The following is a 24303-nucleotide window of genomic DNA, read 5'->3' on the forward strand; positions in this document are numbered from 1 at the left end:
AAGATTCATTAAACACAGTGTTATACTTCAAGTATTCATTCATAATTATGGTTTACAGCTAAAATAATTCTCCCAATTCAGTTCCTCAGAAAATTAGAGCCATCACCTCAGATGAATTAAGAAAAAATACATTTTCATGTAAAGTGCAACCAGGGCTCCTTTTGAATGAATTACTGTATCAATGCAGCGTGGCATGGAGGCAACCAGCCTGTGGCTCTGCCGAGGTTTCTTGACTGCTTTGTTGGGTCTGGTTTCTCTTCACAGATTCTCTGTGTGGTTTTGGTCATTAAAATCAGGTACAGGTACTTTTGAATTTGAACCATTAATCAACACTAATCAATCTGCTCCAGCCTTCTGCTTTATAATCCTCTCAAACCAGAACTCATCCTTGCTGCTTGTTTCCCAACTCACATTTTCCTTCTGCACAACTTTCTATTGATATTCTTGGATGTATCACTCTGCAAACGACCTGCTTCTTTACCAGTGACCTTAGCATTGTGGACGGTGATACTGACAGAGTGTTGGACACAGTCAGCAGTTTCCCCCATGACTGTTTATTGTCGTAGGCCAGGTTAACAAGACACTCAAACTGAAGTGGCCATTTTGCAACTTTACTTTTGTGTAAATATAGCTTAGCATACAAGTACAGAGGTTCTTCAAGTTAAATTCCTGCAGTTTGCAGTTTAAAAACTACAAACAACCCGAGCTCAAACTTGAAACAGGTTGAGGATAGATTAAATGGGAGGTAATGCCTCATATTGGACGCTGACGAAGGGCGGCAACATTATCAAACTGTTGCTGAAAAAGTTGCCAGCGTTTCGAACCCAGCAGCCACAAAATATAAAGACCAAAACACACACGCTGAAGATACACAGCATGATCAGCTTCCGGATGGTGGCCCTCAAGATAACAGCACAGCTGCTCCCACTGTCAGGAGAGAGATAAAGACACAAAACAATTACGTACAAGAACTAAACATCGGAGAAAAGTTGGATGCAGAACATAAGTATTGATTATATTTGCAAACTAACGTACCGTTTGGGTTGGAGGTTAGTTGCAAGACGGGGAGGTTCCAGCTGCTCCTTCTCACCAGTCTTTATCTGCAGATACAATACAAAACAAGGCTAATTTCTTCTACTTCATTCACACAGGACTTTCTGAAAAACACAGATTGAATGTGGCGCACTCTTATGGCTACTGCCGGCAATACAGAAAATGAAATCACAGTTGATGAACCATACTCTGTAAATCATATGAAGTATTTTCAGTCTGGAGAATGCAATAAATCATTATTATTCATCAAATATTGGTTGCATAGTTATTCATCAAGACTCGTTTTACTACATTCATAACAAAACTTTGAGCATTTTACATTGTCGTCCAGATCAGATGCCACAGAGATCGGATGCATGGTGTCTTTTGTGCAGAAATTCATGCCAGCAGACGAGAAGAGGTGCTGGATTTCCTCTGCTATGGACAGGTGAGGACTGGGCTGTCCCTCCTCCTCTCTCATTGCCTCAGTCACAGCAGCACTGACAACAAACAGCAGCACGTCTCAGAAAGAGGAACCTGCCCTGTAAGAATCCTGTGAATGTTAAGGATCTGAAAGGCGGGGTTACAATGAAGCCTCGTCTCGTCTCTCCTCCAGCTGGTGGATCAGCTCCTGCTTCGTCAGCCTGAGGTCCTGCAGCACAGAAACATCCAACAACCGGACTTGTGATCAAGAATGATTTATGCTCAGCTTTTCTCAGATTGTGAACACCTTGTGTGAAGCGAAACTGCTTTCATTTAGAATAGTAATGGTTGTAAACATAGTTGCCTTCATGACTTCTGAATATTCCTCCACGGTTTCCTCCAAGTGCTTTAACTGCAAGGTTTTCTGTCCAACAAATACGTAGTTAAAAATCCATATGAAGTGATGAATAACAGAGAACTGCAAACATTAATATGCTTGATTTCTATTTCAATGAATATCCTGACTCTGGTTTCTGTGCTCCTACCTGATGAATCAGCTCATCCCTTCGCTGCAGCTCTAGTTGAACCTCCTCCACTCCAATCTGATAGAGCACACCGCATGACACAGAGTTGCAGCCCATTTGTCCATTTAATAAAATTTGTGAATCTTATTAAATATTTGTAAAAGTAAATGTATGTCTTTGTTGTGATGCAATCCAATAAAGACAGATTGAAGTTTGTGGTTGCAACAAGATGAAATGTAACTTGCATTAAAGGGAGTGAGTAATACATTTCCAAATCACTGTGGCTTAGATTGAAGGTATTTCATTACCTATAACACACACATTACACATTTCCAACAAAAATCAATTGGCAAAAAAAGTCCTGTTTGAGAAGACTTTGGAAGAAATCAAAACCAAAACACGGATTTCAACATATATATAGAGAGAAATTATTTATTGAGTTACCTCAAGGTTTTCAAATTCAGTCCTAAGCTTGTTTAAAGCGATCTTGTCTTGCTCTTGTTCTTGTTTAAGGATCTTTATCTGAAAAGGATAGAAACGTCTTAAAATGAAAAACTTCACTTTGCAGAACCTTGAATTGGAGAACTTGAAAGCCAACTTATGCATTTTAAGTCATTTTTTATAGAAATAATGCCCAATTTTTTTACTTATAGAAATGCATTATTAAGCACTGCTGATTAATCTAAACAGCAAAATAATATCGCTACCTTGGTGATTAGCTCCTTATTTTCTTCCTGGACCTTTAATGTTTCCTTCTCCTGCAAAACAACATCATCTATCAGATAAAAGTGATGACGACTAGAGGCGGCTGAAAAAAGCAACCTGTCTATACATTTAATCCATATTTACATTTACGCAGGTAGGGAAATAAATCTGATATTAACGCACCAAATCCTGAATCTTCTTTTCACAGATTTTATTTTCATCCAGGCCATCGGGCAACAGAGGCCCACAAGGTTCAACTTCAACCTGTTGAAGCTCGCTGAAGATCCTCTCCAGGCTGCAGACACACAGGAACAAAAGAGGAAAATAAGATTCTTCACCACGGCGACTAAGAAGTCATTGGGTCAGCATTTGTGGTGGTAGAACTCTAAAAGATGGCGCGGTGGAAGTCAAAGAAGACAGACGGCACGGTGCACCCACTCTTTCACTTGTTTCCTGAGGCTGGCATTCTCTGAGCGCAGCACTGCCATGTCGTCGTCTGCAACATCCAGCCAGTGCCTCATCTCAGTGTTCAGTTCCCTCAGCTGACTCTGGCTGTAATCCAGCTCAGCTATTTTCTCCAGCATATCCATTCGGGATCTTTACAAAACAAAATGTTAGAGGTTGATTGATCATTTAATTAAACCTGTGTGTGTGTGTGTGTGTGTGTTTGCATAGATGTTTTTGTTTATTGAGCATTACACACATATTTTCCTCTGTAATGTCCATCGGGCTGGCCAAGTACTCCCCTGTGCTGCAAAAATACATCAATAAAGTGATGATAGAGAAATTCTCACAGCATCAGTTTTAATATACCTACATTTTAAAAGAAGCAACAACAAAAAAAAAGCCAACACTGACAGGAAATAAAGTTAAATCAACAATGGGAAAGTCTTTTATTCTAGAAAAAATAATCAGTATAAAATACTACAACTTTATAATGAATAAAGGTTTAGAGTTTCACTTTGCAGGCATCTGCATCCAGTAAATCTAAGACTTGAATTGTCATATGAACAGGCCTTTATTTATAAGGATGTACCATCCACACATTTTTTTACTCCCCAACTTTCTCCTGACTAATTAGCTGGAGTTTTCAACACTTTAAATTAGCTCAAGGACAAAACAAAAAGAGCTTCATGGAATGCCTCCTAGCTTTACATCACAAAGTGTAATTCAATCAGTACACAAAGGTGTTGAACCAGTGGACTCTGGAACAACAGAGATGTTCTGTGGAGTGATGAATCCTCCTCTGGGAATTTGGTTTGGGTGTGGCATTGGCCAGGAGAACGGCTTTTCACTGAGAGTAATGTGAGAAATGAAAACTTAGTCATAGAGACGATAAGGGTGTGGGGCTGTTTTTCAGGAATTGGGCCTGGCTCCTTTGTTTCTGTGAAAGGAAATTTTAAAGCTTCCAGCTTAGCAAAAATATTCATTCTCATAACTTTGTGGGAACAGTGTGTGGATGCCCCCTGTCATGTTTGAACATGATGGTTACAAATGGAAAAAAATTACTTTGCAACAAAGGATTATCTGAGATTCCTTAGATATAAAGGCTCGGCCATCTGGGACGGTCTCAGAGCTGCTGCTTCTTCACATCAAGAGGAACCAATTGAGGGAGCACAGGTTTAATAAATAATCCTCCCTCTTCATCTCATTATTATGGCAAATAGACATAATTCAGGTATTTCTAGCCGACCTAAAACAAGATATGTTTGGTCTCATTTAAGTTCACAGTGAGAAAAAAGGTGGATGTTTCTCTGGTTTCAACTATTCCTATAAGCAGACAAGAAAAATGTCTTTATCAACTGATTAGATCGTAAGAGTTTAGGAAACCACCTGCGGATGTTTGTTAAAAACTTAAATGAGAAAGAAAACTGTGATTTATAATGTTACTGAACTTTATTGGGTATTTCAAAAAAACTTTTTTTCCAAATTAAAAATTCAAACACTTATAACCTTTATAACACAGGGTTTAATCAAAAATAAACCAAACCCCGCATTTATTACAATATGGTATATAAGCTGTTGTATTTAAGCTAATTTTAAAAACGTTAACTACGGGTAATCTAACTAACGGATGTTAAAATAGTCAAACAATAAGCTACAATGCAAATGATTTCGTCCAGTTTTGAGATAAATATTTCAACATCCTTCATCTAAACTCCGTGGCAAAGCTAAAGAAAGGGAAACGGATGTTTTACGCGGTTCACAGCCATTATTCACAGGTCAGTAATGGCGTCGGAACCGTTAGCGACAGTTGAGACGGTGGCCCGAAGCCGACAAAACGGTTCCGTTAGCTTGAGAAGCGCAAATTTTAAATTGGTTGTGAATTCACGTCTGCACCCGATTCTAGTTCACAATGTCCCACCAATTTAACTGTTAACAGATAAATAAATAACAAGAATTGTGGGGAAAAAAAAACAAAAAATAAATCTTACCAACAAGAACCTGGAAGCAACAGGTGTGGCAGTTGTCAGGAACTTTTCCCAATGGCGGCCGTTGAAAGTCGGACTTCTTCCGTTCTGCACACCGATACTCAATAAGCTCAGTTTAGATCAAATTTTTACTACAGTAAAGTGTACAGGGACCCTGCAGGGATGTGTATTTTTTTATGTTTAGCTATTTTGTGCTGGATTTTTTGATTTTGTGTCTTTAATCTTTGTTTTATTCCCTCAATTTCCTAAAGGTTTTCTAAGATTCCCTGAAAGTTACACCGTAAAAGTTGAAGACATTTAGGCAAGTTTTAGAGAAAATTCCCTGATAGTTTTCAGAAAATGGATTAAACTAGCCTTCTGAGATCAAGTAAGAGACCATTCCTGAAAGGTTCTCTGAAGGGTAGAAAATTAGTAACATTTAAAGGATGTTCCCTAAGCATTATTTGTCAAAGAAATATGTTCTTCTTGTGTAAAACATTCCTTAAAGAAGATAAGACTGTTGTACCTGTAAGGAACATTTCCTGAAGGAACCTGTAGGGTTAGTGTTCAGGTTTAAGGATAGTCTCTCTCTTGTTGAATTACATTCACAAATGTTTAGTAGGAGTAACAGGTATATCATTGATTTCCATAGTTTTAATCAAACATTTGAGAAACTCTGAAGCAGAAGTAGGAGAAAACACTTTTCTGAACAACAATTTTCAAGTAAACATTTCAACACAACACATTTGCAGATAGAAAATAATAAAAACAGCAAAGCATCTCAAGTCAGAGTTTGATGGACGTTTAAGCAACAAAAACCCAACAGAAAAAACAGCAATCTTTTTCAAAACAATTAAAATTAATACAAATAAAACAGAACAGTTTTTGCTAGATTCACCAACACTTAAGAACCTGTCAAACCCAGGGCTTGTGATTTGTTGATTCACTTTAAGGCAAGGAGAGTTTGAATTACAAAATACAGGCGAGGTAATGAAAGTAAAGCTGGCATCAAGTGCAGTAAGACATGTTAGCACAGTCCAAGGGCAATTCTACATACTGGACTGAAACAGGGCACCATAGGAGATAACATGCTGAAATTATCAGCCTCCACAATACTTTAATAAAAATCAACCATAAAGAGACTGATTCAAAGATTAAGATAGGAACTGTCACCTTGCAAAGGAAGGATGTTATAAAGATCAGTTTGCTGTTGCAGAAGGGAATGGTACAATGACGCAATGCTGCTCAAGTCACTGACAGCCAGAAACACTAACAAATTAGAAACTATGAAACAAACTGTTGACACACCAATGTAATGAAATCATTTTAAATACTGGATTTGTTAGATGACCTTATGTGACATCAATCTGTAAACAAAAAAAATTACACTATGTCAGAGAATTTTTGAATAAATGTGAAAGTCAGAGATGCACCACTAGTATTTCTGATCAAACTTTGACCTACCGATAACAATTTTAGCCAATTCTGACTTCTCTTTAAGAGCTATAATGAAAATGTTTCTTATACCCTTTTTACAGTGACTGGTCATTGATTTTCTTTTATTTTAACATCAGAGTTGATGTCCGATTGTGTGAGGAGTTCTTGTAAAGCAGAGTTTTTACTATTATTTTAAGGATCAGCTACACAAAACTCCATCGTTTTAATCTCTATGGTTTTGGCACAATACACATGACATGAATTAGTTTGTGTACATATTAGTTTACACAAGTAATTGAACAGAAACCAAGTCAGGGCAAATTGAGACAAATGTTAAATAACCTACAAAAACGCTCCATTTTCTTTGTGGTTGCTAGCACAGAAAAAGAGTGTGGGCAAGTGCAAAGTGGGTTTTAATCATAATTTATATTTAAAATATCTCCTGATATCCTGTCTGAATGTTTTTGCCACCAAGAAATATAATTAAATATGAAAGAGGGTACAAAAAGAGCAGAAAAACAATTAATTAACAAATGTGGACAGGACCTTCAAACCAAGACAAAGTGATTACAAAGTTGACATTTAAAGCCATCTTTAGCATCATATATTAGCGATTAGCACAGTTAGTATTAATGACTGTACACATCTGTCTCTGTCTGTATTCCCTAGAGAATGCAAAACCTCATCTTAACTAAGATTTCCAAAAGGCAGACAAAATTTCTAAATCCAGCAGGTTCCCTAACAGAGGCTGAAAAAAGCCACTGTATGAAAAAGCTAAAAAAAAAAAAAAAAAAATGCACAATTGCTCAGCCTACTTGTTATGAGGTGAAGGAATTGCTTTCTCTCTTACAGCCTAAGTAAACACCACCAAAGTTTTAACATGTGTCACAGAAAATAGTTTCCTTCAAATTAACTTCTTACGTGTTGTTGTTTCCCTCTGCTTTTACATTAAACACCTTGGTGTTATTAAAAATACCTTGGCGACTTCTCCAGACTGAAGAGTAATCTGCTTAGTGCAGCTCTTGTTTACACATCAGAAAAACGATAAAAATTTTGAGTTTATAATAATTTTTTAAGGCTGGCCAAGCTGAAACTTTACCTGAATCTGAATCATCTTCAATATAGATATTTTTGTTCAGCTTGAAACAGCCCCCACTAAAGGCCTGTGAATATATTCAGCAGCAGCTCAGAAGTGGATGAAGAACGTCCTGGAGTTTAATCAGGAAAAGTGCAAAACAAATCTGAGTGAAACTGATTTAGGCAGCTTAGGTCTTTAGGAAAAAGTCCACTCAAAGTTAAACTACATCACCACATTTGTGAGTTGCAAATGCCTTCTAAGAAAGATTTAATATTCTACATTTACTTTTAATCATTGATACAGTACATTCTTACTTCAGTGCTGTTTTAAATATATGTTCAGTGCTCAGTGTTGTACAGAATTGAGTAAGTATCTGAGGTTAGCCTTAACCGGTGCAGATACCATTTTCAGGTCGACCCCTGATTTACCTTCTCAGCGCAATTAATAGGCTGATGAATAATTTCAAACGATAAGACCACCACCAAGCGTCTAAGCAGCATCCCATCCAAAGCTACCTCCTCTTAAACCGAGGTAATGTTCCGACTGATGCTCCTGTCAGCATAAACCATCACCACTAAAGACTCAGACTCTGTCCAGACTTCTGGATGTTACTGGCAGGGTTCCAGCGATCCTGTGACCTGGAAGTTTATCCCGTCTCCAACAAGCGGTGATGGGATAAGCGGGGAGAGCCAGCAGATGTACCAGCGGAGGCCCAGCATGTGCCGCAGGTTGTTAACAAGACCCAGGTTATAGGGTCGGCGAGAAGAGTACCATTCCCTGGTGGTCTGCCCTCGAAACAGCAAGAACAGGTGGAAGAAAAAGAAGGCGGAGACGAGCAGGAAACCTACAACGCAGGTGTCAGCGATAAAGGCAAAGGTGAAGGCCCGCGCTGAAACTTGGCCTGAAAAACAAAGGAAGATATTAGCTTGTATAATTTCAAGTAAGGTAATTATAAGAATGTCTGAACCAAAATGTCTGTTTTTACAAATTGTTTCCCTCAGCTTTTAATTAGTTAAAAAGAACTATAAATGTAACATTTCGAAGCGAATCCAACTTGGAGCTAATATTAAAAGCTACAAAGAATACAAACAAAAGCTAAAAGGCAGCGTGTGTAGAAGACCTGAAACAAGCATGATCCACGGTATGAGCAGCAGCAGGATGCTGTGCAGAGTCACGCCCTCCTTCAGAATGACGATGAAGACCTCAGCATTCATCACCATGGCGTAGAGGAGACCCAACCACATGAACAACAAGCAGCACACGAAGTAGCGGTAGTTGCGGAAGCCGACACACTGGCCGAAGAAGACGCAGTGGTGATCCCGCCGCAGAACGCACACCTTGCAGTCGTAGCAGTGGGAGCAGCGAGGAGGCGTGTGTGTCTCGCACGTGTAACAGTACCTGCGTAACGAAAGAAAACAAAATATTATTTAATGCTGAAGATGTCTAAGATAGTTTTACTTTGCTACAGTATCACAAAAATACAAACTGAACTTTTATAATGAAATTTTAGCTGACACATTTCCATTGACAAATTATTAAAAATTTTAAGACGGTAATTAAGCATTTATTAACTTTAGATTAGAAGTACTAAGATAAACGTAATATCAACCAACATTGTGCTGAATTTTTAAAAATAAAATCAGGAGAATTAAGTTATTATTGCACATGAAAGCTATAATAGAAAAAGCTCAATATGTTTGCTTACTTGTGAAAACTCAAAACAACCATTTTAGTTGGGATTGCTGCAGGACAGGAGCATAATGACACCAAAAATTCAGTCTCCACTTGTGGAAAGCTTACAGAGCCATACCCCAAAAGAACTGCAACTGTAACTGCAATTTGTTCTGTAAAGATTTTGTTCTGAACTAGTATCCTTTTCCACTTCATAATTATGCAGGACTTTGTATTGATTTGTCACATAAAATTCCACCAAAACACAATGAAGTAATGTGGAAAAGATTTTAATGCTTTTGTAAGGCTCTATAATACTGCACTGACATTATTTAATTCTATATGTTTAGGAAATTTTTGCATGCCAACCAGACACTTCAACAGGTTTTACAGAAAGACCTACATTACTACCTACAGTGTGTTGAAAACAATAAAATGATCTTTTCAGCCAAAGTTATCTTCTCAAGCATGACAAGCTAAGATGAGATCACTGTGTAAACAAAAAATATTTTACCCAACAAACTGGTATTGATGTGACCTTTTGGATAATGACACATGATCAAAATATAAAAGAACATTATCTTCATTAATTTGGTTGTTGCTTAATTTAGAACGATTCACGATGAAATGAACTTAATTTTGCGTCAGAGAGAGTTGAAATTGAGAAGATAGTAAAAAGGTGTGTTAATTTCCTGATGGGTTCCTAACCTCTTCCTTACCTCCAGCCCTGGCCCAGTCCATTTCCTCCCAGAAACACCCCCTTGATGCTGGGGCTGACTTTCAAGAAGAGGAAAGCGTTCCAGCAGATGTTTCCCAGCATGTAGTACTGGCCCAGCAGGTGCAGCGCCTTCCACCAGGAGGACCACGCCGTCTTCTGCTGCTCCGCCTTCAGCGGAGCCCCCACCAGCACCAGGTAGCTCACCTCCCCGGTGATGGAGAACACCAGGAAGGTGTTGAGGAACACGGGGAGCTGCTCGCAAAGCTTCCCGACCTTGTAGAACAACCTGCTGCCCAACCCGGTCATGTTTGATTAAAACTAAAACCGCGACGCGGTCAGCCAGCGTACTGAAGGAGCGCTTTTACAGACGCACAGTGGTTAGCTAGCGGCTAGTCAAATAATACTCTGACTCTGTTCGCTTTGCTACGCGACTCTCAATTAATTATATTGAGTCACAAACCTTCGGGAAACATTATTCTGGCCTAACATACGAAATCATGTTAATCTTTGTTGAAAATAAATCAAATATTACTCTTTAGAGAAGGAACTGCTCTGTTGAATTTATCTCAAATCACGTCCGAGATGTAGTGCTACATGATAATATAACCGGAGGGGGACAACACAGTACAGTTCCGCCTGTTAAAATTGCCTCCGCCTTTTTCAAACTTTCATATCTCGTACAGAATATTTACCTATTTTTCTGCATCGATTTTACATTAGGTTAAAACCCAGATAACATCCAGATATTTAAATTAATCCATTACATGTTTAGTTTCACGTGCATATTCCTCACAATTAGCTTTATTAATAATTCCCTGTACTACTACTACTACTACTACTAATATTATTATTATTAATAAGAACAACAGTAGTAATGTTAATATGATCAGCAGTAATATTATTCTTAATAATTTAAACAACAGTAATTATTATTAACAACAATAACAATAACAACAAATATTATTATATCGCTGTTTAATTAGTGGTAATAGTATGAAAAAGACATAAAACAGATGTGCCCATTTCTACCCATTTTTAGATGCTGAAATTTTGTGGTTTTACATACAAATTTATTATATTGTTAGTTGACTTTAACTAGAGCCTTAATTAAAAATGTAAGGATTTTAGATGTCAGTAAAGACATTTTTGTGAATGGTTCCATAAAATCACCCATTAAGACTGAATTTCAAAATAGAATCATTGTGCATTTAAAAGAGTGCTTCAGAAAGGTTTTGTGTGCTGTGCATGTGGATTGGCAGCATGGTTATGGTCCCTCCCCCTCAAAGGATCACTCTTAATCCCTGATAATCTGTTCATCTAAGGAGCTCAGCCAGTCATGGCTGCACCAGGGGAGAATTTGCTTTCAGTTGAGCATCTTACAAGCATGGATCAAAATGCTTTTACCAAACAAAGAGAGCTCTTTATAAAGAAAAGGTAAGATACTCAAAAAGACGCCTGGCAGGCTTGACACATCTGGGGTTTATACTGTCTGTAGCTTCGTCTTAAAGCTTCATAAAAAATGATCAACATGACAGTACATTTTTGTTTTACAGCAACCTATTAATGTTACAGTAGTCTGGATGAATGTACAGTGCTGGTTAGAAGTTTACATGTGAATTATGCTACTGACAGTTTATACAGAGGTAATCGGTTTTAAATCCTCGTTGTGATTCCCCCAAAGATTCTTTTGGTCAAAAAAATCTTTGTCTCCTCTGACTACAAAACTTTCTTCCAGAAAAGATTTGGCTTGTTCATAAAGGCAGCATGCAGAAGATGAATTTTCCCTACTAGTTTAATCCTGTGCAAACACAACATGGCATTGGATGCAGATACAGATTTGCTCCACGCTGCATGCCACCTCAGTTTTTAACGTTTCCCTCTCTATTTCCTGTAGCAGAGGGATGCAACTTCAGCAGCGTCTGCAGGAGCTGAAGGAGAGAGAGCGCAGAGCCCAGCAGCACAACAGGCAGCTTCTCCTGCAGTTTGAGAGAGCCCAGGAGACACTGAAGGAGATGCTGGCCTGCAACGCTGCCATGAAAACTATACGGGTTACAGGATGCACACAGCCAGCACACAAACACAACAACCTGCACTGTCAGATTCTCAAACCGTTTTTATCTAGCACCAATCAGAGCGAGACAGAGCAGTTCTGTTGCTGGTGACAGATACAGTGACAGTAAAGGCATTAAATTAAATTAAATTCAGTAACTAGGAGATGTTTTAAAGTAACTCAGGATTGAAAGTTTGTCTTAGATTTTAACAGTTATTTAAATGTACACTTTAACATTTTCAGATGGAGTACGAGCGGTACCTGGAGGAAAACCTCCACTGCTGGCAGCAGCAGCTTCAGGAGAAAACTGAGGCCTCTCACAAGAAGGTGCAACCACAGCTTTACCAAACTCACTGGCTTAAAAAATATTAATGTTAAACTTTTTTCCCCATTTTGTCACAACTAAGAAAACATGAAAATATTTTTGGCATTCTATGTTACAGACCAACACAAAAGTGTGGTGTACATTTACATTTGGTGATAGTACTGCTTACATGGTAGACAAAGCCCCTAAAATACCTGCAGTAAACAATTGTTTTGCAAAGTATGAACTAATAAGAGCTTAAACCAAATGTGCTCCACATTTTTTCAAATTTCAGGCAAAACTTTTCTTCCACTTCACAAATATGCATTGCTTCATATACAATGCAATGACAAATAAAGAAAACCTCTTGGCATCATTATATTTTCTCCATAAATCCTCCTTTAAAAAAAAAAAAGTGTTTCTACAAAAATCTTATACAAATAAAAAAAAATGAATTTTCTGTTTATTGCTCATATTTGTCGTTTATTTCCTCAACAGAGAATGGAAGATTGTTTGAAGTCTTATCTACAGCACAGTAAAGATCAAGTCTCAACAGCAACAGTTGGTGAGCCTCTGATTTCACAAGGTTTGTTTTCTTCTTTTGCCATTTGAAGATATGAAGCTGCAAACGGTTTTTCTTGTTAAAGAAACTGGAAACTTGGAGCTTCTTCCACCAAGTTTCTCTTTACTCACAGATCCTTCCATAAAGGCTCCAAACGTTGATGCTCCTCAAACGTTTCCCACCAAAGGAAGCTCCGCTTATAGCCGAGATCGTTCCTCCTGTCATCCCCATCAGGAGTCTTCCTGGTTAACCCAAGCAGGCATGCCTCCAGGGTTCCTCCAAACACCTTTTCAACCCCAGAGTCCCTCACCTTTCCCTCCACCCAGCTTCCCATATCCTCACCCACTTCTGCTGCAACGCCTCACCTTCCCATTCGATCACCATCAGCTGTGGGTCAGCTCTGAAGCTGCAGGCCGCCCTCCTGAACGCTACAGTCACCCCTGCTCTGACGGGATCGCTGCGGGATCTGCAGGTCAGCTCCACACCGAGGAACCGCCAGCGTCGAGTGCTTCTCAAATTGTAGAGCGAGAAAATGAGACGAGCGCAGCAAATTCAAAGAGGGTGAGAGGTGGCGGAGGCGGAAGGTGTTTGTCCTCTGAGCTCGACATTAAACCAGGTGAAAAGCAGGAGGAAACAAACTCTGTACGTAAGTAAAGTGCCCACATGTTTGTCTGATTGATCATTTCTTTACATCCTGCAGTCCGTCTCTCTAGTGGACATGTGGAAAGCAGTGAGAGCGGCAGAGACTCCAGTTTGACCAGCAGAGAAAAGAAGAAAAGAGAGAAGAAAGGAAGAACAGAGGCTTCGTCCTCAGAGTCAGAAAGATCTGGTTCTCAGAGGTAACAAATGATGATTATGTTCACCCTCACCAGCAATACGTGCCTCCATAATCTATGACCAAAATGATGCACAGCCATGTGCAAATATTTTAAACAATCCTTCATTTCTTAACGATGTCTGAAGAAACGTATCATGATACATAAACGTTTCATATCAGTCGATATTGATAATTATTAATTAGGTTTTGGTTTTAAATAGCTGAAATACTGACAAACTGATGACTTCAACTTTCCTCTTTTATCTACAATTTTCACTCCACCCACTGTTTTTTTTTATTTTTATGCAGTTATGAAGCACAGAGGTGAAACCTGAAATGACATAATTTCACTCACAGATTTTTAAAATAAGCTAAAAAAGACCAAAACCTAATAAGTTGGTTTTATTTTACCTGACTGATGCTGGAAGACAGTTATTGCAACTTTGTTCATCATTTTCTTGTAGTTTAAGGATTTCTTACCAGAAAACTAAATTTAGCTGTTTAGAAAAATATACTCTGTTACTGTTCTCACATAGGGTTCGCTCTCAAATCTCCGTTTTTCAACCATCTCTTATCAGGTCATCCAGGACTTCCAGTGAGGTCGTCGCTGCCTCCTGCGCCGTCGCCCTGGACTCAGAAACAAACTGCTCCTCTGAGGAAGGAGGCACAGCAAGCAGGAGGAGGTCAGAGCGAGGCAGGGGGGTCAATACTGGGTCACCGCCATCCGAGAAGGAGGCAGAGGAGCTTAGCAGGAGTGAGGAAGAGGAGCAGACTGATAGCTTGAGTGAAAAAACGAGAAGTCCAACTCAAGACAATAAAACAGGAGGCTGTAGAGGAGATGATGATCTAGCAAAAAGTGAAAATGGAGATGATGAGGAAGTTTACAGCTCCGAGCAAAGCATTGCAGAAGAAAAGGATGAAGAAGGAGGAAAGAAAAACCAAAGATGTGGAGATGAAGAGAACGAGAAGGAGGTTAAAAGTAAAGAGGGCGGTGATGTTGAGGAAGACGATGAGGAGAGCAACGATGAGGTTCCTCTAAATAGGAATCAAAAGGAGGATAGGGATGTGGAAGAAGACGAAGATCAGTCAGAAAAACTGGAGAATGAAGACAGAGACGACGGGGAGGAGGACTCTGACTCCTTACAGGATGAAGATGAGGAGGAGAAAGAATGTAGTGAGAGGATAGAAGAGGAGGAGGAGTCAAATGAAGAGGAAGACCAACTCAGGAGTGAAGAAGGAGGAGACTCTGAGGACAGCATCATCTGTCCGCAGGAAAACAGGTACGACCATGAAACCATCTTTTCATTTGGCACAAACTAAACATGCAGCCATTTTGCTTCAGGTCCAAACAGATGAAGAACATTCCAGAGGAAGCAGCTGAAGATGAGGAAGAGGAGTGCGACACTCGGTCCTCAAACAATAAGTCAAAAGAACCAAGTGATGAAGAAGATATTGAGAATCTTCTGGCACCTCGAGAGCCAATAAACAAAAAGTGAGTAAATCTTCTGTCATAAAACACGTCATGGGATATAATTTAATCGCTTCTGTTTCACTTTTCAGACAAAAGGCTGTGAAAACCGAGGAGAAGCCAAAAGGTACGTTCAGGAACATCAGGAAATAAATATATTTTGCAGGTAATTGAAGACGTTCATCATTGAGATTTGTACTGAATATATTTTTCAGCCACATGTCTCAACTTGGGCATCTTTCAAGTGACGGAGGACGGAGCAAAGACGGGGGATAAAAGTGACTCGGACGAGTCCGATCACTTTTATGACTAAATGTGACATGGTGGACACCATGAAGGTCCTCCAAATAGCAACTCTGCAGTAGAGGAAGCACCAGATCTCTGATGACTTCAGCAGGTCGGACAACACCGATGGGGTCACTGCGTCACTACATGCAGGTGTTAAGGAAGCCCAGGTTGATTTATCAGCAGCTTTCAGTGTTTAGGTTGTGAAGTCTCTGCCTCTCCTTGTTTTCCAAACGTAACGGCAGTCTGGCCTGTTTGGTGGCTCTTGAAGCTTTGCAGTTTGTGAATCTTTGGTGATTCCTTTTGCATGTCCACCTTTTTCCTTCCACCCAACTTTCCATCGTTTTTTTCCTTCTTGAACTGAATACTTTTAAACTTAGATATACTACTTTGAGATGCACTTGCATCTTTCACATTATTTTCTTCTTCGTATGCTCTATTTTATTCTTAATACATTTAATGTCTGTATGCTGAAACCACTCAGCATGAATTCATTGTGCACACATCTCACCAATAAAAAAAAGCCAATTTTGATGGATAGATAAAAAATGTTCATGGCAATGTTTGTAAAATGCTGATTTTTTTGAAATCTGCTTCTCATTAAAGTAGAACTTAATTAGGATTGGGCCTGTTGTAAAACAATATTTTAGAAATCGAGTCTCTCATCACAACTCGGTTCTGAGCGCAGAAAAACTGTCGTACTCCCAGCATCGCACAATTTGGCAATGCTCATTTGTCCCTCAAAACCTGGTAAAACACTGAAAAATTCAACGTCATGCTGCTACCACGTAGCAACAATTCATAGGGCGCTGCCCACCACAAATAATACCCGGGTGGATCACAATTTAACGAAGCTTCGAGGCAGATTAATTTTCCTCAAGGAATTTTAATAATTGAGGTATTGGAGTCATTCGAGGAATCGTTACGGCCGTAATTAGGATAAATTAATTCCAACCACCAGTAGAAAAGAATAAAAAACTAAATCATAAATGATCCAAAGAAAAGTTTTGTTAAATCAGCACACAGGGCAGAGGTGGTTGTTGAGATAAAGCTTGAAATAAACATTCAGGACAGAACAAAAACTGTACAAATGAATTTAATCATTTATTTCTGCTGCATTTCTGAAAACAGCCCTTTAGACATTTTTGGAATGTAAAAGTAGGCCATTAGGATTTCACCAGGAAACAAATGCTTTTAAAATCCTGGTAAGAAAAACAGAAACTTGTAGAGAACTCGGCTCATTTTACATGTTCGTAACAATCTGAATCTTTATTATATCATATTTTCACAACCTGAGCGGTTAAACATGGGCTCTCTCGCTTGCCGTCTTCGGGTGCGGCGCTGCGTTGGATGAGCAGCCTGCCGTACGTTCCTCCCACCTGGCCTTTGGTGAGCCGTCCAGGATTCACGCACACACAACCCGCCACATCCTGATGATGTGAGGAGGAAGGGGAAGTTAAAATATTAAAAACATGGTCAAGCGGACATTTGGTCCAGTTTTTGAAACAATTCTGAAATGTTTCTACCTTCACGAAGTAACGCAGCTCAGAGGGAACAACGAGAATATCTGGTGTGACCAACATCTGACCGTGAATCTGGAACTTCTCGTAATCCATGTTCACCTCCTCGGCGGGTGGGTACAGGGGGTAGTAACTTCAGGAAGAGACGGACATTAGTGCTTCTCAACGTGATAAAAGGTAAAATAAAAAGGAAGACTTGGATGACATGTACCTCCTCTGAGTCAGCATGTGGTTTAGGATGCGGGAGAATCGGTCCGAACTAGTGCCGCTGCAACACCGCATAGCTACAGTTATTAATCTGAGATGACAGGAAATTAGAGAAAGGTTTCCGTCATCTGTGACCGTTTCCTCACCAGCTGATCTCCTCTGCTCCCATGTGGAACAGGATGTCAGAAGACGTCAGGCCAAAAGTCACTCCGTCGATCAGCAGGGTGCAGGGGTCAGGAACCAGGGTGACCCGCTGCACAAATACGTTAAACATTGGAGAACCATCAGAACGAGAGCTGAGAGGAGAGTCTCAGTTCACCTGCTTGTTTAAACTGATTCCTTTGAGTGAATTTGCAGCATCACAGCTTTCTGGAGGAATTGATTTACACTTGCTGCATATGTTGAGTCTACCAGGATCAGACCATCTATTCTGTGAGTGTGTGTGTGTGTGTGTGTGTGTGTGTGTGTGTGTGTGTGTGTGTGTGTGTGTGTGAGAACGACCTGGGCCTGGTCCTTGAGGTTCGGCAGGGTGAAGGGAGGCTGTGGGTAGATGAATTCGTGGTGGATGTCTCTCTGGGCCGGGACAAACACCAGCTGACAGCCGACACTTCACAGAAGAAAAAATAAGAACATTCCAGATTTGGTCTCGGCGTTGAGTTATGCAGAACGTGTTTTTGTTTCAAACGTCCACTGGGGACATAAACGGTGGAGTCGAAACGCACCTTTTGGTTCCATCTACAATGCTGTCGATGCAGCGGTAGAAAATTGTCTCAAACGTCTCAGTCACCTTGGCTTTCTGTGAGAGAAACAGATGAACATCAAACTATGCTGCTCTAAAAACGTCTTACTGGCTTTAAACACGGAGTGAAAAGGAATCGTACCTCGATCTGTTCATGTTTGGAATCCACAAAAGGACCAAACTAGAGAAGAGAAGAAGAATAAAAGGACATGCTGCTCACCAAACATCCAGACTGCATAAAACACACTAAGAAGCTTTTCCTTCACACTGATGAGTCAGCATCTGACAGGCTTACCAGCAGGCAGACATCAGGACGATCCCTGACAATGACATTGATCAGGTCTATCAAAGGGTCAAAGGTCAGGCTATCAGAGGGCGTGTATGGTCCACAGGCCACAAGAATGTTTAACGGCTCCACCACTGAGCGAGATGAGGAGTAGAGAGGAAAACCACTTTTTCTCACAGATAATGAATAAACAGGAATTTATGAGTTTCTACTGAAAACTAATTACCTTCATTGGTCTCCATCTTTGCACTGGTGGAGTAAAAAGGAAGAGGAACTCCCTAAACAAACACAGAGTTAATGCAGGACGCTCAAATGGCTCAACAATAAACAGGAAAGAGCAAAATGAGCACCTGACCTCATAAAGCTTGGAGGCCACAAGTTTTCTTCCTGTTGTGTTCATTCCCTCCATCAGCACCACCTGAGAGAGAGAGAGAGAGAGAGGGAGAGAGAAAAAGAGAGAACAAGAGAGAGACAGGTGGGACCAGGATTAATGGACAGAGTGGTTTTTATTTCTGAAGTGGAATCAGCTGATCTGTCTCAGGGTCCAACACTTTCTTTATGCATCACCAACTCAAAATATCAGCAAACAAAGAAATGAAAAAAACAAACAAAATAAAACGGGTGGCTAGAAGGACAGATGAGTGAATGGATGAACTACAGGACAAAAGAGTTGATTAGATGGATGAATGATGGTTGGATAGATGGACAACCAGAAGCACAGATCAATGGAGAAAGGGATTGATGATCAACAAACGGATTTAGAGATGGATGGATTAAGGAAAACACATGGATGTTGGATGGACGGACTGATTTTGGACAAACGGGTGCACCAGACACATGGATGGATGGATGGATGGATGGATGGACAGAAAAGTGCATGAAAATAAACACCAGGAATATAAGTACGGTAGATATTTTAACTCCATTTTGTTTTTCTAAACTTCTCTAGACTTGGAAAAAAAAAAAAATCTCAGATTTTTCCAGCCTGATGGATGCCAGGACATTTGTAGGTAGATGTTCATGAATAATAATAATAATAAGAAGAAGAAGAATTGCTGTTTGACTGTCAGAGTTCTCGGTCAGATGGTGGGTTCACCTCCAGCCCACCTCCTTGGCATGCTCCGTTTCTCTTGGTGGCCTTATAACCTGCTGCACACTGACCTCAGAGCAGAGGCAAAGGAGAAACCACCGCTCACTGCATCTACACTTCAGCTTTAACGGCCGCTTCATGTTCGGCTCACCTGACCAGGAAACAGAGAATACTGTTTGAGCTCAGACAGGTCGATGGGCACCAGCTGGCCGCCGTGCTCTGGTCCCGCCTCCAGCAGAACCGACTGGGCATTCAGTTTGCCGTTACTGTCGCAGCAAATCTGACCCAACACAGTTATGCTGTCCTGGAGGAGACGAGCAGAAACAACGAAGCAGACAATCATCATTATCATCATTTATACAAATAAAGGGCTTTGAAGCAGATCATGTTAGGCGGCAACTCATAAAGCTCCAGTGAAGGAGTTTAGTCCTTCACAGTTTAAAGCGAGGACAAAAATAGCCTGACAGCAGTAGAATAATATGTGCTTCAAAGATAAAACAGGTAAACGTCTTCAATAGACATTCAGAATAACTTTACAACTAATTCAAAAGATGAAAGTTGTCCAATAAAGCAATTGTATATTTTCTGATTAAATCTGACAATATTTAGGTTATGCAATCAAGCTTACTAATCTTCAGAGGTAATAAATGAAGACAAAAAAAAAATCCCTAATTAATTATTATTACTATTATTTTACATGGATATAAACTTGTCCATACAATCTGAGACTTGCTGGGATTTGAGGATAATCCTGCATCTGAACTGATGCCTCCGGTAATCTGCAGAAAACATCAGTTTCTGGTGATGTAAACAGTCAATAAATGAGGACTTCTATCTTTGTCTGATGTTTACAGAGCAATTTAACTTTAGGCTCAGGCTGACCTGGTATCTGCCTCCTTTTTACAGAGGGAAAAGATTATTAAGACGCCTCCTAAGTGCATGAAGGAGCAATAGAGGAGATTCACTGAGTGGTCATTTTTAAGGTAAATCAAACAGACTGTTTCTTGTCACAAAGTTGCTTCACTTCTGGAATTTAGTTCCAGGACCTACTTAAAATTTTTATTCATATATAAAAAGTAAACTATCGAGCAATACATCCCATAATGAGAGAGTCTGGCAGCTCTGTAAGAAGTCAAAGAAATCAGAGGTGGCCTAAATCTTTTACACAGATATTTGGATTTATTACATCATGCACACCCTCTCTTATGTCTGTAGTTGTTTTTATTTGAAGTTGAGCAGCTTTTGTACAATTATTTACATTTTAAATTTCATCTGTCTTTACGTTTTGAACTTCTGTGGCACTTTGTTTGCACCTTACTGTAGGAAAATGCTCTATAGATGAAGTTTTGTTGGTTGATTTAAGAAGAATGAAAAGCTTTGTTTTAAACCTGAGCAGGCAGTGAGATGGCTGACAACTCTTCGATGCTGAAGTGAGACCTCAGCTTTTCTCCCATCTCTTCAATCTTCTCTGACAAAACTGGGGGGAAAAAAACAGGCATAAAGGGAAAAACGTTGATGGTTGTGTGACTGAACGATACAGATTATAACATATTAAAATCAATTCATAATTAGAAACAATCAAGAGCAAGACTTTTGAAGTGAACCTAGTATCAAATATGGCATAAAAAGCCAATGGCACAGAACTGAAAAGTAGGTTGGTTTTGAATTTGACATTCCCTGACAACTACATTACATTTATTAGATGAATAATGTCCTGTAATTATTTTGATTGGACCTACAGGAGTGGTAGATTGCTTCAACAGGAGCATGAGAAGAGAATAAGAAAGACTCTGAGAAGCAGTAATGCATCTTGTGAAAAAATGACATAAGAAAAAAAAAACATTGTGGAACTGCTGTGTACCATTTCGAACATCCCGCAGCCTTTGGAACATGTATTTGTAGCCGCTGCAGAGGGATTCTTCGGGCTGCCCCAGAAGATTCACCTGGACGCCTGCGCCCGGGTCTTTCCGGCCCGTCCAGCGCGCGCCCTGCACAGCTCCAAACGAAACCACCACCTCCCCCTTACCGCCTCGCTGGCTGTACTTCTGTGAAGGCGTCACACTTTGGAAGAAAAGACAGATACTTGTTGTTAAACAATACCTTCCACATTTAAAAGATTTCTTAGTGACATTACCTCACGGTGTTTCATAAGTAAATAAAAAAAAAAAAAAACAGAGAGTAAAGATGCACTTTGCAAGTCTTTGAAAAAGTATAAATAATAAAATAACATCTCTAAATAAAGTCTAGAGGTGTTGCAGATTAATACCTGGGGGAAAAGTTAGCTGGAGACAGCAGGAGACCCGGACTGGTCAGCAGAGCGGTGGTCCGTTTGGACTGAGGATGCTCTGGAGTGGAGAGCACTCGTTTCTGAGAACTCTGTATGACATAAACCAACACAATTGAGCAAATTCATCTAAATGTTTTATTTTAAACCTGAACTCAGATGAGCAGGACTCAACAGCAAAGCAGTGACAGCTCACCTTCCCGGGAGTGGAGTAAGAGTCTAAAAGATTCTCCTCCTCTTCTTCAGCTTTTATTCTGGGGGAAAAGGTTTGTCAAGGTCTGCAGTCGCACCCAGTTGGTCTTTACAAAAACATTATGAATCACATTTTTTCTTATTGAGAGATCGCCTTAGAGGATACAGTTCCTCCAACGAATGAATGTCTCTGGTTCGGTTATAACTCTCGTCTTTCCAGGAGCTCGATTTGGATTTGCTCTTCTTGTTCAACAACTGAGAAGAAAAATAAATTAAAAGTTGCAGAAACACCATGAGAAACACAAGATATCGGCAACAAATCCAAACACAACCCAGTTCACACATGAAGTTAATCAACCTATCGTCATAAGCAACAGTTTTAATCAGAGGCCCACAGCGTCACCAATTGAATTGAATCCAAGGCTTTAAGATAACTTGGTGAATGAAACTGAGTTCAGCTGGTTGGATCTTAGTGTCGACGCCCTTTGAGTGGCCAGTATGAATGGACAAACTCAATGTAAATGTAGTCCACTCAACATAAATGTTTTGTTACCTCATGCTCAAAGTGCTCCAGGTTGTTCAGGGTGAGCTCTAGTCCATCCTTTGAGGTGCTGTAGGCAAGCCACTCTAACAGCATCTGCTCTGTGTCTATCCTGTTGCAGATGCACAGTTCAACCACTGCGGGACAGAAACAAAAAAGTATTTATAACCCTTCAAATCACAAACACAAACTCCAGAGCATTTTTTTTGTGTTTTCATTTTATGTGGCAAACTAACACATAAGTTTGGGGCAAATGTTATGTTTCAGGATTTATAATCATTAGTAATTAAGTAGTGAGTAATTTAATCTCAGATTAAATCCAGATTAAATCTGGCCTTCGTGGAAGAGTGGCAAAAAGAAATACATTTTTGATCACTGTTGCCACTAGCCGCTGAAAACCAACACTGCACATCACCCTCAGCACACCATTCCTATGTGGAAACATGACAATGGCAGAATCATGCTGAGGGATGATTTTATCAGGAGGAACAGGGAAGCTAGTATCACGATCAATATCAAGCCTGCATCTAAAATGTAAAAAAACACAGAGGTTTATGGATGTCACGCTGCCAAATGTGAAAAACGTCAGTAAGTACAGACACGCAATGAATGAATTCCTGTGGATCTTTACAAATTAGCATAAGAGACATAAGCAGGAGCACAGAGAACAACAAACGTGACTTAATAAAGGACCAGAGAAGGTAAAACACTCACTCTTGTCGAGGACAGAGTCATCTTTGCAGGTAATCTCGAAGGTTTCCAGCTCTGCCTTTAACTTGTCTGCGGTTACAAGCGCCATTGTTTTTGTGTTTAATCAAACAGAGCTCGAGTTCTGGCTTCAGTTGGTCCAAATGTTGCAACGGTCCGTTAACGGCTAACTGTTCGCTTTCCGCCGCTTCATACCAAAATCAGCGCCGCGACTAAAGTGAAAACAGCCGATAAACTCAACTTTACGCTCTGAACCGATCTGATCCACATAACGAACAAGCCAATTTCATTTTACCGCGAAAAAAAGCCAGTCGGTGTTGGCGGCCGGAAGTTACGTCACAGCGAACTGGCGAAAACGGTTGAGCTACTAAAATAAAAGTCCACTGTTTCCGTTGGTTTAATTTATTACATTTCTCCACCTTTCCTCACTGTAACACTTCTTTAGACTCTAAGTAAGAATAATAAAAAAAATAACGCAATGTGTTAAAACAAAGGTTTTTTGTTTATGTTGTTAAGGATAAACCATTTTAAAGATTTAAGCAGGTTCTTCAAATTTGACAAAGTAAAGTAAAATAAAATAAAAGAATAAAGTTTGTTTGTTTTAACCCTACACGCGGTGTAATGTGCTTTTTATTTGTATTTATTAAGAGGTTTGAGTAATTTGTGATGGAGCCATTGTCAAAGAAGAATTTCTGCCAATTGTTGTTGGGACAGATAATACAGTTCTTCTGTTCTGTTAATTAAACCCGGTTTAATTTAATTCAATGACAGCTTCGTTAAAAGTTTTAATAATACAAAAGTAAAAACAAACTCTAAGGTGACCAAATTTAGATTGATCCAGTTTATTCCAATCCAATCCAATCATCTATTCACAGATCAAATTCAGTCCTAAATTATTTCTGCTCTGAAAATTTTAATTCCAAGTTGTTCCTTCGACTGCTGAAACAAAATTGTAACCGTTGGAAAAAACTGATACAACTCTGGAAAGGAAAACATTCACTAACCTGAGCAGATCAGCTCCTGTCACTGAGAAGCTATAGCTCACAAAAAATATGATAAAGTAAATTTTTTTATTTAAATGTTAGAACTGATTTGATGCTTTCTAAAAGCATTCATTGTTCTTTAAAAATATCTTACAATCACAGAGATCAGTGTGTTTTATTTGTATTTTATGTGGTAGGCCAACAGAAAGGAGATAATTGTAAAGTTCAAAGGGAAATAAAGGATATCAAAATATCAAAATAAAGGAAC

The 24303-nt window shown here is 39.6% G+C and overlaps 4 protein-coding genes across 4 annotated transcripts; 1 reads left to right on the top strand and 3 right to left on the bottom strand.

Moving 5' to 3' along the window:
• Positions 1-595: 595 nt before the first annotated feature.
• LOC102223996 (kinectin) lies at positions 596-5195 on the bottom strand. Its single transcript, XM_005806793.2, has 12 exons — positions 5120-5195; positions 3388-3435; positions 3123-3281; positions 2868-2979; positions 2687-2737; positions 2424-2501; positions 2001-2057; positions 1820-1879; positions 1620-1684; positions 1373-1532; positions 1036-1100; positions 596-927 (listed from the first exon to the last, which is right to left on the bottom strand). The coding sequence occupies exons 2-12, from the start codon at positions 3408-3410 to the stop codon at positions 735-737; spliced, it is 1023 nt and encodes a 340-aa protein (XP_005806850.1). The 5' UTR covers positions 3411-3435; positions 5120-5195; the 3' UTR covers positions 596-734.
• Positions 5196-5737: 542 nt separating this feature from the next.
• zdhhc24 (zinc finger DHHC-type containing 24) lies at positions 5738-10585 on the bottom strand. Its single transcript, XM_005806801.2, has 3 exons — positions 10001-10585; positions 8731-9008; positions 5738-8511 (listed from the first exon to the last, which is right to left on the bottom strand). The coding sequence occupies exons 1-3, from the start codon at positions 10303-10305 to the stop codon at positions 8219-8221; spliced, it is 876 nt and encodes a 291-aa protein (XP_005806858.1). The 5' UTR covers positions 10306-10585; the 3' UTR covers positions 5738-8218.
• Positions 10586-11204: 619 nt separating this feature from the next.
• On the top strand, positions 11205-16033 carry LOC111606909 (myb-like protein X). Its single transcript, XM_023328336.1, has 9 exons — positions 11205-11433; positions 11894-12376; positions 12852-12939; positions 13049-13531; positions 13616-13754; positions 14311-15012; positions 15075-15224; positions 15293-15327; positions 15416-16033. Exons 2-9 carry the CDS (start codon positions 12293-12295, stop codon positions 15511-15513), a joined length of 1779 nt encoding a protein of 592 aa, XP_023184104.1. The 5' UTR covers positions 11205-11433; positions 11894-12292; the 3' UTR covers positions 15514-16033.
• A 532-nt stretch (positions 16034-16565) lies between these two features.
• Positions 16566-23381, bottom strand: pola2 (DNA polymerase alpha 2, accessory subunit). The gene is made up of 18 exons (XM_005806792.3): positions 23059-23381; positions 22357-22481; positions 21970-22058; positions 21808-21865; positions 21594-21703; positions 21189-21388; positions 20716-20804; positions 19479-19631; positions 18593-18655; positions 18464-18515; positions 18247-18371; positions 18094-18132; positions 17935-18008; positions 17714-17819; positions 17359-17465; positions 17217-17273; positions 17012-17138; positions 16566-16915 (listed from the first exon to the last, which is right to left on the bottom strand). The coding sequence occupies exons 1-18, from the start codon at positions 23141-23143 to the stop codon at positions 16763-16765; spliced, it is 1812 nt and encodes a 603-aa protein (XP_005806849.1). The 5' UTR covers positions 23144-23381; the 3' UTR covers positions 16566-16762.
• Between the last annotated feature and the right edge of the window lie 922 nt (positions 23382-24303).

This window comes from Xiphophorus maculatus, chromosome 23 (genome assembly GCF_002775205.1).
Source record: "Xiphophorus maculatus strain JP 163 A chromosome 23, X_maculatus-5.0-male, whole genome shotgun sequence".
Lineage (NCBI taxonomy): Eukaryota > Metazoa > Chordata > Actinopteri > Cyprinodontiformes > Poeciliidae > Xiphophorus > Xiphophorus maculatus.